This window comes from Gymnogyps californianus, chromosome 3 (assembly GCF_018139145.2).
Source record: "Gymnogyps californianus isolate 813 chromosome 3, ASM1813914v2, whole genome shotgun sequence".
Lineage (NCBI taxonomy): Eukaryota > Metazoa > Chordata > Aves > Accipitriformes > Cathartidae > Gymnogyps > Gymnogyps californianus.
Genome location: NC_059473.1, coordinates 34,238,211 through 34,254,971, shown reverse-complemented (window position 1 = coordinate 34,254,971; position 16,761 = coordinate 34,238,211). Strand labels below are relative to the sequence as shown.

Genomic DNA, 16,761 nt, shown 5'->3' with positions numbered 1-16,761 from the left:
GGTGCTCTTCACCCTGTTTTTGAAGCAGCTTTACTGCTTCTTATTTGTTCTATATTTAAACCAAATTGTATTGTTACAATTACAAAAAGACAAGTAGCTAGACCTATGAGCTAACTGTAGTTAATGAGAAGATTGAAGATAATTTAGTATCAGAGATGGGCAGGTTTTAAATCTGTATTTTGCAAGTAACTTTTTCCCCCCCTGGAATTGGGATGGAGTATTTAAGGTGCCTTTTCTTCTTGAAAAAACTTGAGTACTACTACTTCTATTATATTTGCTTTTGGAGATCAGGCATTTGCATTCAGAATGTTTAAAAAAGCAAGATGTTGACACTGTGGAGCGTTACATTATTTTAAAGGTGTTTCCTGTTTACGCCACAAATTCTGGATACTATGGCTGAAGTGATTTGGGCTCAGGATGTTTATTACAGTGATCCTATATTTTAATGTGTAGTTCTTTAGCCTGGTTAAATGTATTTGAAGCATTTTTCTATTCAAAGTAAAATTGAGAAGAGTTTTGAAATAGCGTAGCTGGATAAAGCGCAAAGTTGAGGCAGCTGTTCCTCCTGGGCACATGAGTCATAGGATTTGAGGGAAGCATCACGTTTACTTGCAGCCCAGTTGCTGAACTCTGCTACATTGTTGAGTCATTAACTTTCCAGCATCCTTTACTTGGAAAAAGAATGGGAGTTGACCAGCATGCGCCGGGTCAAGCTCAGGTCTCAGAAATCACATTGAAAATGTAGGGGCAGCTGAGGTTTTCAGACATTAAAATATCTTTTGTATGCTTAATGTTTTACTCACGGCTTTAAAAAAAAAAAATCTAAACCAACCAACGTTCCCTGCCTCCCCAAGAAAACAAAAAAAATAACCCAACAAAACAACCCTGAAGAAAAATATCCTTTAGGTATCATGAAGAATATGTTGAGTGTATAGCTCACAAGTGGTAGGGGAGGCAGTGATTCTTCTTAGGGGTAGCAGGAAGAGAAGCAAGCATAATGCTGTACTGCATGCTGTCTTGTGTAAAGGGTTCAAAACTTACATGATTTGCAATGTTCCCTCTGCTACTGATTCTTTCAAGCACTTCCATTTCATTCTCGATTTCTTGACTTAACTGTGCAGATTTTTTTTTCCCCCCACTTTGGATTTGTCTTTTAACGGGATGATTTGGGACGGTTTATAGAGCATATGTCATTCATAACAAGTGTAGGGTCTGAGGGCTGAAGGCAGTTTTCGTGGCCAGCATCCACTGTGTCTTAGAAGCTCCTGAGAACGCAACTTTACACCGAACACTTCTCTGAAAAGAAGATGCTGCTTTTATATAAACTATCAACAGAGCTGTAGGTAACAACTTATCATACATCGTCTTTCACTGAACTAATGATGCTTACCTAGTGTATGGCTCCTTTTGTATTTACTTGTGTTTGTGCCTGGGTGCACATTTATAGAAAAAATCCTGCTGCCTTCTATGTTCAGATTAATATCTTGCTTTGTATAAGTCTTTCTGTTTGTCACTATCAGCCTGACTCTTGCTTATAGTGGATTTTTTTTTTGAGGGTTTGTTTGCTTTTTTAAGCAGTGTTCCAAACATGTTTGTATTGGTTTGTTCCTTGAACTCTTAGTTGTTGTAAATTTTACCTGATTTATTTAGTTTTTTTCAGACACTTCAGAAGTTGAATGTTTAACAGAAACATCTTGAAGGAATTGTTTATAAGCAGTTTTATGCAGATTAGAAATGCTGCATTCCTTGGAATTATGCTGAACTCTGGCTTTGTGGTAGAAAACCTAGAAGTTACATATGAGAGGAGATCTCTTCTCAAGTTTAAATATCCAGAGTGTTCCTCTGGGCCAAGACTTTGCATAAGGTGTTAGCGCAAATATTATTTTATATAACATTTCTGCAGTATAGCAAGTGAGTGGCACTCTTTCTTTCTCTGGGGTGTTTTTTGAGGCTGGGAGTCTCTGTTCGTTACCTGAGAGATGCAAAATCTGGTACAGACTTCTACCTGAGAGCTATTAGGTAGTTGACCAAAATTTCTGGGTGACTAAGATAAGCATTCAAACCTGCTTGTGCTACCAGCAAGATAGTTCTGGATGACTGAAATACAACTGACAGAGCCTGCCAGAAAAGACCTCAGTGTTTTTTTGCACTGGTTATGATGAGTTACCAGTGGTTTATTTCACTTTTTAAAAAGTGACTTTTTATGTATTTTTTTCTATTTTTCTTTCTCTTTTATTTTTCTTTTATTGTACCAGCAGGGCAGAACTGTTTTCTGCCAGTATAGGTGGATCTGCTTTTAGGAATGTTTTGTTTAAATAGTTAACTGGCAGATTGCTTCCTAGTGTAGGCATATCCTTGATATGATTCACTTCAAATTCCTGAAGGAAGAGCTGAAGTACTCTTATTTTCTAGAACATTATCATGAGATGTGGCTACAATTTCGCACCTGAGAACTAAAAATTCCTGCACTGCCTGACTACGTGTAATCAGGTGTAGAGGCAGCACCGACCGAAGTAAGATCCATGTTGCTTCCTGACTGTACAATTGGGTACAAGGTTAGCTAGGATGGAAGAAAGTGAATTTCCCACAGTGAACCTCCAGCTAACCTTTTGAAGACTTTACTGAAACCTGTTTTAAATGGGGAGGAGGAAAAACACCTGCTAACTTACATACTGGTAGCTTCTTTTAGACATGTGTGTTTATGAACAGTGTAGTAAGATAGGATTGCAGGCACCTTGTCAGAATTCTTCAACTACTTTTCAAGAATTGCTACAATTCTACTGTAGTATGCAGTTCCGGAAGGGTTCGATAAGCAAGGAGTGCAAAGAACTGTAGAAGTGAAATTGTCACTCATTCACGAAAATACGCTGTTATGTTGCTGCTTTTTGGGGTGGCTTAGGGAGGTCTAGGCAAGTGAGGTATCCTGCTAGACAACCTGCTCATTACTGAATAGGATGTAGCTCCTTACCAGTCCTAGAACAGAAATGCTTTCTTGCTTTGTCCAAGGGATACTCTCTCCTTTTCTTTCTGGCTGCTTTATTTGTGAACCTAGCTTCCTGTGCTTTAACTTAAAGTCAAAATAATTCTTGGGCTTCTGACTCTCTGTCACATCTTTTGCATATAGTGCACCTTCAAGTGCTTTCTCTCTCCATATTTGGGATGGTCAACATTTTAAACTCCTTTTTGCTTGTGTAATGTTTGACTTGTTAGGCATTAAAAGTAGATCTCTGCAATGAAGGAGTTTATCTTAAAATTTTGATATTCTACTAGCTTTTGAGAGAACACTTACGGCACAGTACTTAAACCAGACTTTGTTAGTGTGTTTTATTAATACTGTGCAACAGCATTTTTTAACCAGTTTACATAAGTTGTCCTTGTAAATGTTATTTAACATGCATACAACAGACAAGGTCTTTGAAATACTTTGCAAGGCTTTTTTTTTTAATCATTCAAAAGTTCCAACTATTCTAAGCCATTATAATGCCAAGCATTTTAAAGTATTTTTTTGCCACAGAAAAATAACTTTGATTAAAAAAAAAAAAAAAAGCTTCTCTGTGCTTTTCCATGGAGAAGAGACATGCTGGGCTTAAATTGAGCAAGAATTAAAAATTTTCCTATTTTCTAAGCTAAATCTAGTTGTTCAGGTCAGGAAGTGTTTCAGGAAGGTTTCCTGGGGAGGTTTGATGTATAATTAGCCATGCCTTTAAGTCAGGGGACAAAATGGATACTATCTTGAGGTTTTTTTCCAGCTTCTTTTTTTCTAAGAATGTTTTACTATTTAGTTTCTATTACTGACCCTGTCGTAAAAGGAATAACACAAATGGAATAGGTTTTTGAGTGCTGCTTATCAGCGGAGCATTGGAGTGTCTGATCTGAAGAAAAAGATAAAGTTGATATGATTTCATATTGTAAATCTGAAGAAGATGATTGTGTTGTCATAGAGCAATGTTAGTTATTACCTGCAATGCACATAAATAATAATGTCCTTGAGGAATTGGTGGAAGATGGGTAGATCAGAACTTTCAAATTTTATTCCTACTTTACTGAAGGCCTCATGGACTCTATTAATACTTAGTATTTCAACCTTTTTACTGTCCTTTAAATAGTAGGCTACACATCTTTGTGAAAAAGATTTTGAAGACTTGCAGAGGAATGTTTGGTATAGGATTTTGCTGCTGAGATACCTTTTTTTTTTTTAAAGAAAGTATGTAGAGGTATTCATGGGAATATGAAGCATTTAGCTTTGACTTGAGGGCAGCAACTTCGTAAGCTCAGCTAGAAACCCAGTTGAATCAGATCTAAGTTCTTACAACCTGTCTTACCTAGTTTAGATGCATTGGATTCTTTGCAGTTTATTGTATGAATTGTTGGAGAAGGCTTTAAATTGAAACTCTATCAGTGCTTTTGTGTCAGAGCCCATGATATGTTTTGTAAGAGTAAGGAGCTACTTTGTTGCTGTGTATTTTCCCCATTTTCCCCTCTTACTCTTGTGTATTTGTGCTCTTCTCTGGCCTTATTGTCAACAAAGCACTTCAGTGGCTTTGTATATTTAAAATATAAGAAGTGCTTCAGCCATAGAGTTTTAAAAGAATGCTTTAGTGTAGCCATTGGAAGAAAATAATAAATTGGGATACAGCTACTTCATTGGGATGCATCAGCATATCTTTTGAGTGTGGGAAGCTGTCAGAAGGGCATTGCACTAGTACAGTGTGCTGTGCATAAAGTTTACCCTCCATTTCATTTCAAATTGAGGTCAGGATGATGAGGTCATTATGAATGTGTGACTCGCTAACTGAAGCATCATTTTCAGCAGCTTACCAAAAATCTTGAAATAAGCAATGCTTAAATTGTTCGTGGTGAAAATGAGGAGTCCAAAACCAGAATACTCACATATTTTCCAAGAAAAAAAAAATGTAGTAGTAATAATAAAATCTTCTTGATAACACTTTTCTAATTGAACTAGAATTCTTATCACTGAGCCTATGGGTATAGAACAGCTGATGAAGTAGAGGACATGGACTGCATTTGTGGGATATTTAATTTCAGATTTTAGTTAGCTTACAATTCTGTTTCTGAGTATATGTGAATGTTTCTGGTTGCCAAGTTCTCTACAGGTCCACCTGCATTTGACATGCTCCACTTCTGCTCTTTTATTTGAAAATAATTTGCCATACATCATTCTTGACTAACTGAGCTGCCCCAGTCTAAAAATATAATTGTTTAAACTGTCCGAAAAACATTGCCTGTATCCCCTTAGCAAAATCTTAAATTAAGGAGGAGCTATAAGTATCAAATATGCAGCATATATGAAATCAATGAGGTAACTTCTGATTTAGAAAAGTAAAATGTCTTTCTTCAGAAGCTGGTGTACAGGATATACAGAACTTTCAAAGGACAATTGAGGGTCTTATTAACAGTCTAATTAACCTCCTTCCTGTACAAGGTGAAGTGTTATATGCTCTACGCGAATGATGAAAAGTGTAAGGGAAATACCGAATTGGATCAATTTTCTTCTAATGATAAATAATCCTTCTAGTCTGGTTGGATGAAAGTAAACATATGTGGACTATGGTTTTGCTTTTGCCACGTGCCAGGATTCAGCTCAGAGTGAATTCTTCAGCAGAGTTATAAACCTTTGAAAATTGCTTTATAATGGAAATGGTGACAGACCATTAACTACAGTAGTATAAAGGCATTGATTTAACACATGTGTAGTTGTCCTAAGTTGCCAAATACATGAAACAGTATGTGCTGAATGTATAGGGAGGAGGCTTCATTGTAGTTTTAACTAATTAATGACATGATTCATATTATGTTAATGTTTCTCAAACATACGGCCCCTGACAATATTGGACAGGTATCATTCAGGGGCTAAGATATATTTGCACTGTAGTGACACTGTGATCCCACTCTAATTGCTATACTGGAAGGGGACCAAGAAGCATTTAACATGATGCGTTTAATCACCAATGCAATTATGGTGCCATTGAAGCAGATATGTTTTCCTACTACCAAGTCATAGGAACTTCTGAATCATAAAGAATCATTACTGGATATGCTGGAAAACCTTGTTCCCAATAAAAATGCACAATCTGGAATTTTGCAGTCATACTTAATTAGCATCTGTGGCTTAAATATCTTTAAAAATAAGTATCTAATGCATGCATGCTATATGAAAGCATTTTTTCTCCAAACTCCTTATTCTTCCATCCTAAAAGACAACTGAACAGAAATTATTTTCAAGAATGACTATTATTCTGGTGTTGTTTTTCAAGCATTGAGAATATACACCTGTACTAGAATCTTTACTTATTTTTACTCTAGTGCAGTTGCACGATTCTTGCTATTGGTGAGCATCTGCATTAATAATACTGGTTCACTATTACCTTAAAAAGTGTAGGAGACATCCTAATATAGATGAAACTGAGTATTTTGTATTGCCCTTTGGCACTTGTGTGGAGTTAAGCTATTATTAGTTTTTAGTGTTTCTGGTTTGCTTTTTTTCTTTCCCCTTAAAGATGGGATGAAGAAGCTAGGAAGTGCCTGACAGTCTGCTGGAAAATGTAGGATTTTGTTACAAAACCTTCAGTATTTTAGGTGTGCCTATCTAAGTTTCTTGGCAGAAAACTGTTTTCATTAGGGAGACCAAGTATCCTGAGATCAAACAAATTTCTGTATACTTCTTTTTAACTCTCTTTGCGCAAAATGTCCACATGTAACTTCTTTTTGAACCTTCAGATTGAGATTGTCTCTTTTAGATTCTGGCTATTCTGATCAACTACTGTACATCTAACAGTCTTGTCTTTGAGATTTATGGCTAGAATTTCAACTTCATTCTCTAGATGTGGTTTCATATTGATAAAATCATTTACTGGGAGAGGGGGAAGGAAAAACAAACTTCCAGTGAAGAATGTGCATTGATTTGGATGGTACCCCGCAATGGTATACTGCCAAAGGGCAAGAAAGAAAAGGAATAATTAGTAGTATAGGGCATAAATTTGAGTAAATAACTTTCAGTGCTTTTCGTGGAGTAGATAAGGCCACACTTTCATAAGAATGTACTGGAAGTACCATATGAAAAAGGAATCAGGGAAGCAATCTCTTCAGTTTTATTAATTAGTTACATATCAATACATAGGATTTGAAGTATGTTATTTTTGATATTTAATGCCTCTTGCTGGCTCTCACTTTGCATTATGCACCTTTAACCAGAGATGCAGATGTTGATCTCACTGAAGTTAGGATCTTATGGTGGTCTGCGTGTGCATCTATCTGAAGGCTCAAATAGTTTCTTTTGCGATGGAGATTTGTAGGCATAACAGTGCAAGTAAGGAATGATGGTTTGAACAGCCTCAAATGTGTTTCTTACTTTTATCCTTACATGTGATTTATTTATTTACTCAAAGTATAAATATGTTGTAACTTCAAGGATTTCCCATTGCTGTAAATTTCTTCCTCTTTCAAAATCCTTATGTCATTGCTACTACTTTCATGGCTGTGTTGTTAAGGGAGTGTTTTTTTCTTTGGCAGCGGAAGCACTTTTAATACCTACACTTGTTTCAGACTAAGCCCCGGTGGAACTGTTGCATGCAATCATTCTGTAGCCTCTGGGGTTTTCCAGCTGGCTTGAAGTATCCTCTGCCTCTAACTTGCTCTGCCACTTGACCTTCTGAGCTTGCTTCACCTTGTGGTTTCCAATCTTCATAATAATTTTGTGTCACCCTTTAGTTAAATGGTTTCTTTTTGACAGATGGAAGGACCCTCAAATAGAGTTTAACTTTATATTCTGCCTTGGAGATAATACCATTCTATTTGACTTGATGTATCCATAAATATGAATGTCTTTCTGAATACCAGCTTAAATTATGTACAAGTGGAGATTGTAAATTATCAGTATAAAACTGGCTTTCTAGGGATATTGTACATATAAAATGTATACTGTAGTAATTCTGGATTAGGTGCTGTTAAGCATGAAGCTGACTTTTATGAGGGAAATCTGGGAATTACCTTAATATTTCTGGTTAAAAACTGTGATGATTTGATATCTGATTCAGAAGCATGTCGAATGTCCTCAACCTAACTGTGACAGAAGGGTGTAGAAATGTTGGGTGTCAGCCTAAAGACTTGCAGTCTAAAACATGCAATTCTCGTTGCCAGGACTGACTTTGAATTCTGGCTTCACTGTGCCTTATTCACTTTTACACTTATGATTTTACTGTATGTTCCATAGAAATCTGAAATGTATTGCTTTTCCTAGAAGTCATCTACTCTAAGTAAAGTTGGCTGCTGTGACCATCTCTTTCCTGTGAAGTGGAAAAAGAGGGCTGTATCATGACCAGGACTGTTCGATATTTTAGAGCTTTGAGTATTTCAAATAAAATTACCTCTAGAAATAACAGATATTACAGATGTATGATATATTTGAAAAGGCTATCAGGAGCAAAGAAATTTTATATTTTGGTGTTCCTGCCTGGCAGTATGAGCTTCTGGTGAATGCTGGAGTCGCTAGGAAATAATTAATGTAAAACAGCAATGTGGTTAACAAGATTTACTTCACAGAGAAAACAGCAATATGCAGGTTTGCTCAATCTTAAGAGTCTGGTGAGAGAGCCCTTGCCTGCTGTAAAGAGGAAATCCTAGCAAAGAGAGGAGGGATTTGCAGTGTAACAAAGAGCTGTCAAACATATATTTTACTTGACAGACATTGGCATGACTCTTGGATAATACCTAGTAAGTTTAATGTATGTAAACTGCTTAATGCATTTTCTTTGTAAAGGTTTTACTCTAATTAAATATTGCCCTTTCAAAAAGGGGCTGATTGTTGATCAACACTGTTATTCTGTCTCTAATAAAAAAATGCTGTTTTCTTAGTTCTAGTGTAATGTTGATGGATCTGCAGTGACATAAGTGACTGTGTAAAAGAAACTAAGACAGAAAAAACCCACTCAGTTTAGATTCTCATCTTACCTAGCAGCCTCAGACTGACTTGGATGCCTTGAAAAAGCATATGAAAGGATCAGAGAGAAAGTGATCCTTGAAACTAACAGTGAACTGAAGTTATTTAGCTCACAAGGTCACTTGTCCAATAGCACTGTCCTTTCAGAAAATCTAGGGTTTTTTGTGTTATGAGTAAATGGCAGCCTTTTTCCTTTTTTCACATAGCTGTATGTTGTGTGTGTGCGTGTGTGTTTTTCATTGTTGGTGTGCTGATAAGTAAATATTATATGAGGCTTTGGATTGATATTTAACAGCTGAGATGGTTGATTATACCACTGAAAACATTTGTCATTGCCCATTCCAATGTCATCAATATGAACCATCTGAACTCTACCTTTCTTTTTCTTTGCTGCCCCTGGGGTTTAATGGCTTTGCAGAGAAGCTCCTGCCTGGCATATTGAGCTGCTCCAGAAGGTCTAACCCATAAGCAGTGAGTACTGAACTGCAGCACACTAATGCTGTAGGTGTTGACTCACCATGCTGTTTTTAATTGCAGTTCTTTTGAAGGTAGATAATCTTTGCAGACTGTCAACATAGATGTTGAATCTTTGGGTATATACCAATTTGATGATGTATTTGTATGGCTACAAATGCTGTTCTGCTTTTCTTTTCCTGGGAATTAACTTTTCTCCTGTGCACATACTGTTTGCATTTAAAACTAGCTTTCATGTGTTTGTGGCTCTTGCTGTAGCTGGCAAACGCTTATGTCTCATATCTGCAGTGAACTGTGTTCTTCTAGAATTCTTGAGCCTGATGTAAACCAGCTTTCAAATGTGCATGAATTGAAAAGCATCTGTAATGTTTTGATGTGACTAATACTAAGATATGATTGACCAAGTCTGGATTTACTTTGTTACTGGAAAGTCATTCAAAATATCCATTTGCAAACTTGGGGGGGGGGGGGGGGGGGATTCTATAATTCTGATAGGTGTGTTCATTTGTGATATAATTGCTTTGAAAAAATTGTCAAAATTTTTGTCTTGAGATAATAAGCAGTTTTGATTTTTATAATTTTTATATTGTAAGACACAGATCTCATCTCAAAATTCCATCCATGTTTGGCTGGAAATAGAAAACAACTGTTTTGGTAGTCTCAATTGTTTTTGTGTATGCATATTTCTAAAGATAAAGATGCAATTAATTTGGGTATATGAAATGTTTTGGCTAGAGGCTGCCCTGAGGAGGCAAAAAGGTCTTGTGGGCATGGACAGTTTTGGTACAACCTTGCCTGTCAATATGTACTTTCAGACCTGCTCAGGACGCTGTTAATGCTTATATGTAATGGCAGAGCTGATTCAGGAACACTGAAAAAATCAAATATTGGGCAGTGTGCACAGAAACTGGGTTGCTTTTACCTAAAGACATTTCGACACTTCGAGAGCTTTTGAGAATATTCTCCAGCTCACTTTGTAAAGGAGATGTTGTGATGTTAGAAGAGACCTTTTCGTAAACTGGGAGAAACTTGTTCTCCCATAGTATATTGCTTTGGGTAGTTTCATGGTAGCCCTAGAGAGGTCTATAGCCTTATTTTTTTTTTTTTTAATTTTATTTTTTCTTTTTTTTTTTTTGGTGAGCCTACTGACTGTCTTTATGAGGGTGAATGCTTGTGGCATGATTGCACAAACACTTTGGAGACATCTGGGAGACTTAAGATATTGCTGTCGTTCTCCAGCTGTTTTTTCGCTCAGCTGAAGGTTTCTGCCCTCAAAAGTTGAGCCACGCTAATGGATCATATGAACTATCCTAGTCCATGTCAGTGCAAAGTCAGCCAGGTTATTTTAGATTACTGCTGGATGCAGCTGAAGGTAGTAATGAACAGCTTGAGGTAATAACTTCTTAAGCCATTCCAGCTAGACTTCCAAGAGCACATCTGTCTGTGTCCTTATAAGTGTAATACTTTAATCTCTCTATTGCTGTACTGTATTCACGATTTGTCAGGACTGCAGAGCTGTTGCCATGGGGAGTCTAATATTCAAGTGGAATGTATTGGCTCTTCCTGTCTATCATTATTATCATATTGAAATAGAAAGGTCCAAATGATGAATGTGTAACACATACAATGAATGGTAACGTAAGCTTATTTTCATATATGAGGTAAATGTGTGGAAGTCATGTTTTGGAAGCTCTTTAAAGTGGAAAGAGATTGCCATATGAAGTCTCTTCCCCCTGTCCCTGTTCCTAATTCAGCCACTTCTAGCCACTTATCTTTGATTCCTAGCCATTTAAGTTCTTACACTCTCTGTACCCTTGCTTCATTCCCCAAAAAACTTCCCTGTATTGATTAGAATTATAATGAATTTTTTAGCTCTATTTTTTTTTTTTTTTTTTTTTTTATTTTTGCCCCAGGTCCAGCAAGACTATGAATCTCTGTTCCAAATGCTTTGCTGGTAAGTGCAGTAAAAGGTTTTGTGTTTTTGTTAGATTATCGAAACCACGTTGTTGGCATCTCCTTTAGGATTTGTGCATGGATTTCTCTTCCTTCAGTGTGTATATGTAATCAGATTTTCCTCACTTTGGTGCTTCATTTATTTGCTAATCAAGAAGCTCTTGTGTAAATGTACCAATCAAACCTTGTTCTTGAAGTTTATGGAATTCTGGAACACCCTTGAACTACAGAGCTCCGCTGTCAGCACAGCTCCTATACGGATGATGTGGCTTTCAAAATGCATAAGTCTGAATTGTAATTTGGAATTTTGTAGGATTTATTTTGTAATAACCTCTGAAATATGGTATGGATAAAAAGTGAAAAGGAGAAGTTGGTATAGAAAACCTCTTGTTCCATTTCTTTTTAACTTGCAGCCCTTGAACATTAAATCATCAGTAGCTCATCAGTAGGCTAATTCTAATTGCTACATATAATTTTCTTATTGCAAGGTCATTGCTACTGTGTAAAGTGTTAGGAATTGCTATTGACCTTTTCCTGTTAGCATCTTCTAGCTTTGCCTTTCTGAATTTTTTTTGGTATTATTTAGTATTGTAAACTTATTTTTAATTGTAACTAAAGTGCTGTCATAGTTCATGATTTTTAATTTCTCTTGCGGAAACAGATACAATATTAAAAAGTTCAGAATATTTTTTAAAACTTTAAAGCTTTTTCTGAGGTTTTTTTACAAAAAATAAATTTTGAACTGTAGATTTCAGATCTTCGGTTCAGCATCACTTCATTAAACATTAAAGACTGTCAAAAGCTGTTCAGTGAAATGATGCATGTATTTCCCTGGCTGTTTTCCAAAGCCATGGATCACTGGAAGGGGTGTATTGAAGAAAGTGCAAGTCCTTTCTTGTACTCTTTTTCTCTACTGACCACAGTCAGAAACAAGCTACTAGGTCTTTGATTTGACTCAGTACAACTGTTATGTTCATATTAGCACTGTAAACAACTTCTGTATGTGTAACTCAGAAATGTGGATTTTCTGATTCTGAGATACCAAAATGGCCCATCCCTCATATTTTGGGTTTAACAGAGTACCCAAAGCTTCACAGCCGGCAGACCAGGCATTAAACAAAGGCATCTTTTAGTTTGGTTTTACTGGGGTTTTGTTGTTGTTGCTGTTTTGTTTGTTTTTAACAAGAAAAATTCTTGGCTTCTGTTCTGTAATTCTCCTGAAATGCCATTACCTCCGATCAAGTTCATTTTTTCTATTGTAAAAATACAAGACGTTATCTAAATATTTGTGTGATTGGGGGGGAAGGTTGCTTTTTTAAAATTTTCAGGACTCCTTACAGCCTGTTTATTTTAATGAAATAAGATTTTTGAAGAGTTTGAGTAACTAACTTAAAAAGCTACTGCTAGTTGGAACAAAACCAAGTATTGTGGAAAAAGGCAAATTTACTCTATCTTTTTATATCTTAACTATGGTTCCTTCAACAAGTAGCATTGAAATAACCAGTTCTGTTTTGAGTAGTAACTCAAAACCTCTCAATGTCATCATTCCAACATAACAGGCTTCTTTTTTCTTTCCTTTTTTTTTTTGTGATGTTGTTACTGAAATATTTTTAGCATATTTTTTTATATTGGGTTTCCAGCCACAGTATTGAAATAGAAAGATGTATACTCTTATTTCTGTAAATGTAAACACCACAGAGAGCAAGATTTTAGGCAAGTAAGCTGTTGAAAGATGTTTTTCACCGTTCCGGGCACTCCAAAGATACGATATGAAAAAAGTTCCTCTTGTTTCTCTTTTAATATGGCAAGTTATTCATTCAAATGTATTGAAGCAGATTTGTATGCGAGGGAAAATTGGGAATTATTGTTTCTCTTGACCGTCGTTTCCTTTCTCTTTTATTTTAGAAAAAAGAAATCCACACAACGAAAAAGGTTAGTAACTTTGTTAAATGACTGGGGTTTTTTTTCAGAGGGAAGGGATAGAATCCAGTCTTCCTATTTTTTTTTTTTTAAATTAATTTCAGACACACACAGCAGCAAAGCCCCTTACATGTGTGTAAGCATTACCTGTTTATACAGAGGAGAAGGGCAACAAGTCAGCAAGAGATGAAAACATTGGGTTTACATTGCAATGTCAGTTATTACGTGGAACCTTCCTATTTTACTGGTTTTCAGACGTTCTGAACTATGTACAAGTATGTAAATACATGATCATGAGCTCTTTGCTTCTGCCCTTCCTCTCTTCCCCATCCCCTGGGAAAAATGGTCATAGTTTGATATCCGTGATGTTAATTAGCACAGAAATGGAGCAAAGGGCAATGGTCAGGGGCTGTCAGTTTGCCGCCTTGTTTGACCAAATGCTTGTGATTTCTAAATTTATTATCAAGATAAATTCACTCAATTTTCACTCCCATTTGTCCAAAGATAAAACAAAGAGCAAAAGCAATCAGATTATGTAGCAGGGAGACTGGAACTCCTTGTTTTTGCTGTCTTTGTACATTTTCTTATATTAGACATGGGAATACTTTTCACAGGTTATTATAGAGATTAGGTTTTTCAGCTTTCTGTGGCAAGAGTGAGCTGGATACTGCACAGGTACATGCAACCCTTTGCCTAGAAGAGCCCAATGTTTTGACCCAGATCTAGAAGGTTCACTAAGGTCTTCTGCACAACCACAAATCTGCTGTTCATTTGCCACAGACTAGTTCTTGGCTTGCATATAAAGGTTGTTAAATACTGGAGAGGATCTTGAAGTTAGCTATCCTCTTCAGCCCTCTTTGCCTCCTCTTCACCCCAACTACCTGTTCCAAGAAGGAATACCTGACTTGTTTTATTTAAGCCCTGTAGAAGCAGCAGACTCTGAAATGTTCAAGAGCCTCTCTGAAATAATTTCAAGTTAATTGTACTTCTGCAAAGTACTTTACAACATTCTGTCTCCAATTCAGTGCTGACCACATGCTATCAATGCCTCAAAGTCTCCAGATACAGTACAAGTGTAATCCTGCATATTAAATTGCTTCAAATAAATTTGCTCTTCAGATGGTTAAGGCATAGTTGCTTCTTGCACATCCAGAATACAAATACAGTAAAGTGTGGGGGGTTTTTTTAATCAGAATATAGGCTGGTAAGTGAAAAAGTGCAAATTATGGGCAGAGTGTGTCCCTTTGACACCACATCTTTTGCTAATACTGCAACATCTCTTCTTTCAATATGGTAAACTATGAAGTCTGAATGATTAAAATACAGGAGAGTGATGAGTGAAATTTTTCAAAAGTACTCTTTATTAATCTGTCTTTGCTCCCATTAGGTTTATGGAAGTTGTAATATCAGCTTCAGGTAGGGACATTGAGTGCTTTTGAAAAGCCACTTTTGCAAAGTAGGCTCTTTCAGGCAGGAATTCTACAAACATTCACGGACACAACACCTGGTTACCTCAAGAACTCAATTTTAATTGGAACTTCTGGGAACAGTCACAGAACAAACTATTACAGAGTAAGAACAAATATTTAAATATATAAAACAGTGAAACTAGACTTTCTACTTAAATCACCCAAAAAAGTGCAGTCTGCCTTTAATTCATTTGATTGTGACTCTAGAAACTTTAATTTGTGTTATGGTGCTATCAGCATTGGAAAGAGGGGTGCAGGAAGTGGATTTCAGTTTGTTCAATAGTATGTGAAGCTGAAGGTAAGTACAGCACTGGATGGTTTGGTGAAGAGATGCACTTGGAAAACTGGAAGAAGACAAAATGATGATTAGAGTATTCATGGATTTGTGAATCAATTTCATAGCCCTTCTGTCTGAAGGTATAATTGAAACTTCTAGAGGTGGGTGTCCATCTCTTCTTAATCCAGCTGTGCAATGTTTATGTTCATGTTCTGTGAAGCACTAGATCAGCGTCACTGAATTTGAGAAAATACTTCAACCATATAACCCAAGAATTCTCTGGGTTTTAGGGGCCTCAACTCTTAGTTCAGTTTTATTTTTAGTTCAAAATCAAACACATGTTTTTACATACTGGTATCTTGAGTGAAAATTACAGATTTTTAATCTCTGTCTATCAAGTAGGAAATCAGTATTGCTGGAACCACATATGTATTTTCAATACATGTGCTTAGCTCTATGCCAGATTATGAATTTTGTAACTTCAATAGTATCTTTTATTCTCCTGAATTTGAAAGATCTGATAAGCGGGGAAAAAAATAAAAATAGACACTGATATTTTCTATATATCGTCTGATTCTAGAAGTATCAGTTTATTCGCTATTCTTTCTGTTTCCTGAACTCACTCAGATGTCTGACTGTAGAGTTATTTCATGGTTTTGTGCATCTTAACCCTTCTGCTTTGTTGAGCAGACCTTTATTTTGTCATGCTTAAGTCACACACAGTTTTTGGAGCTTATAAAAATTGGGGGTTTTATGTGACTCAGAGTCACTTGAATAACACAATTTCCTCTTCTCTCAGTCTTTGTAAATCCTGGAAGCTATTTAGAATGCTGCCTTGTCTGGCAGCAATAACACCTACTGTAAGCATGAGCTGGCAAAAATCAGTGTTCCTGCCTAAATAGATTTTGCTGTTCATCAACTGCTACCTTGATCCTCAGTCAAGCTTTCAGCTTGCTTACTGGAAACCTTTTCAACAGGTGCATCTTGCATGTTGCTAGTTCAAATTTTGTTATTTTTGCTGTATCCTATTGTGTGATAAATGATAAATTATGCTTTATTCAGCCCTTCCCTTCTTCATATAGTTTTCATTCCTAAATGAATGATTCAAAATGTGTTAGGTTTGCGTTTTCCATGTCCTTGTAATTTCTGATGTGAATCCACATGTTTTAGTACTTTGCTAGAAAAGCAGCAAGCATTTTCAGAAGTTTGAAAACAGCACTAAGTGCTAGTTTTCTTTATCTGTACACAAAATGTTTCTTTTTCAGTATGGTATTCCCTTTGTTGGCTCCTAATGGAAACCAGTGCCTCAATTTGTTGCTTCATTAGGCTAGAATTTGTTACTGTATTCATGTCTGTCTTTGTATTTCGAAGTACATGGACTGCTTGCTACAAAAAACAATGCTTACTGGCTAGCACTTGAAAGTAGTCAAGCTTCATCTTCAACTTTTATTACACAGTCAGGCTTGCAGCTAAATAATTCTTTGGAAAATTGTATAGCTGGTTACAGTGGCAACAAAGATATTTCTAATTCTAGAGCACCTACTAATAAAGAACAATAACGTTCCAGATATAAACATAGATATTGTTTGGCATACATTTAATTTCTTTTAGCCTGTGCCCAAAAAATCTTTAAAAGGAGAAGGCTGGTAGGGAAAAGATGTCTTAGCGTAATTAGTAAACTTGAAAAGGTGAGATATATGCTAAGCTTGAGA

At 36.3% G+C, this 16,761-nt stretch overlaps 1 protein-coding gene across 3 annotated transcripts in view; it reads left to right on the top strand.

The window, feature by feature from the left end:
* ZFAND3 (zinc finger AN1-type containing 3) overlaps positions 1 to 16,761 on the top strand; it is a 144,487-nt gene that overhangs the window by 24,067 nt on the left and 103,659 nt on the right. For 2 of the 3 annotated variants that reach the window (XM_050893020.1, XM_050893019.1), the window contains exon 2: positions 11,344 to 11,384. In XM_050893020.1, coding sequence (XP_050748977.1) covers positions 11,344 to 11,384 — 41 coding nt within the window. Of the gene's footprint in view, positions 1 to 11,343; positions 11,385 to 13,288; positions 13,316 to 16,761 lie in introns of all 3 variants that reach the window. The other variant, XM_050893018.1, reaches the window with a different exon arrangement.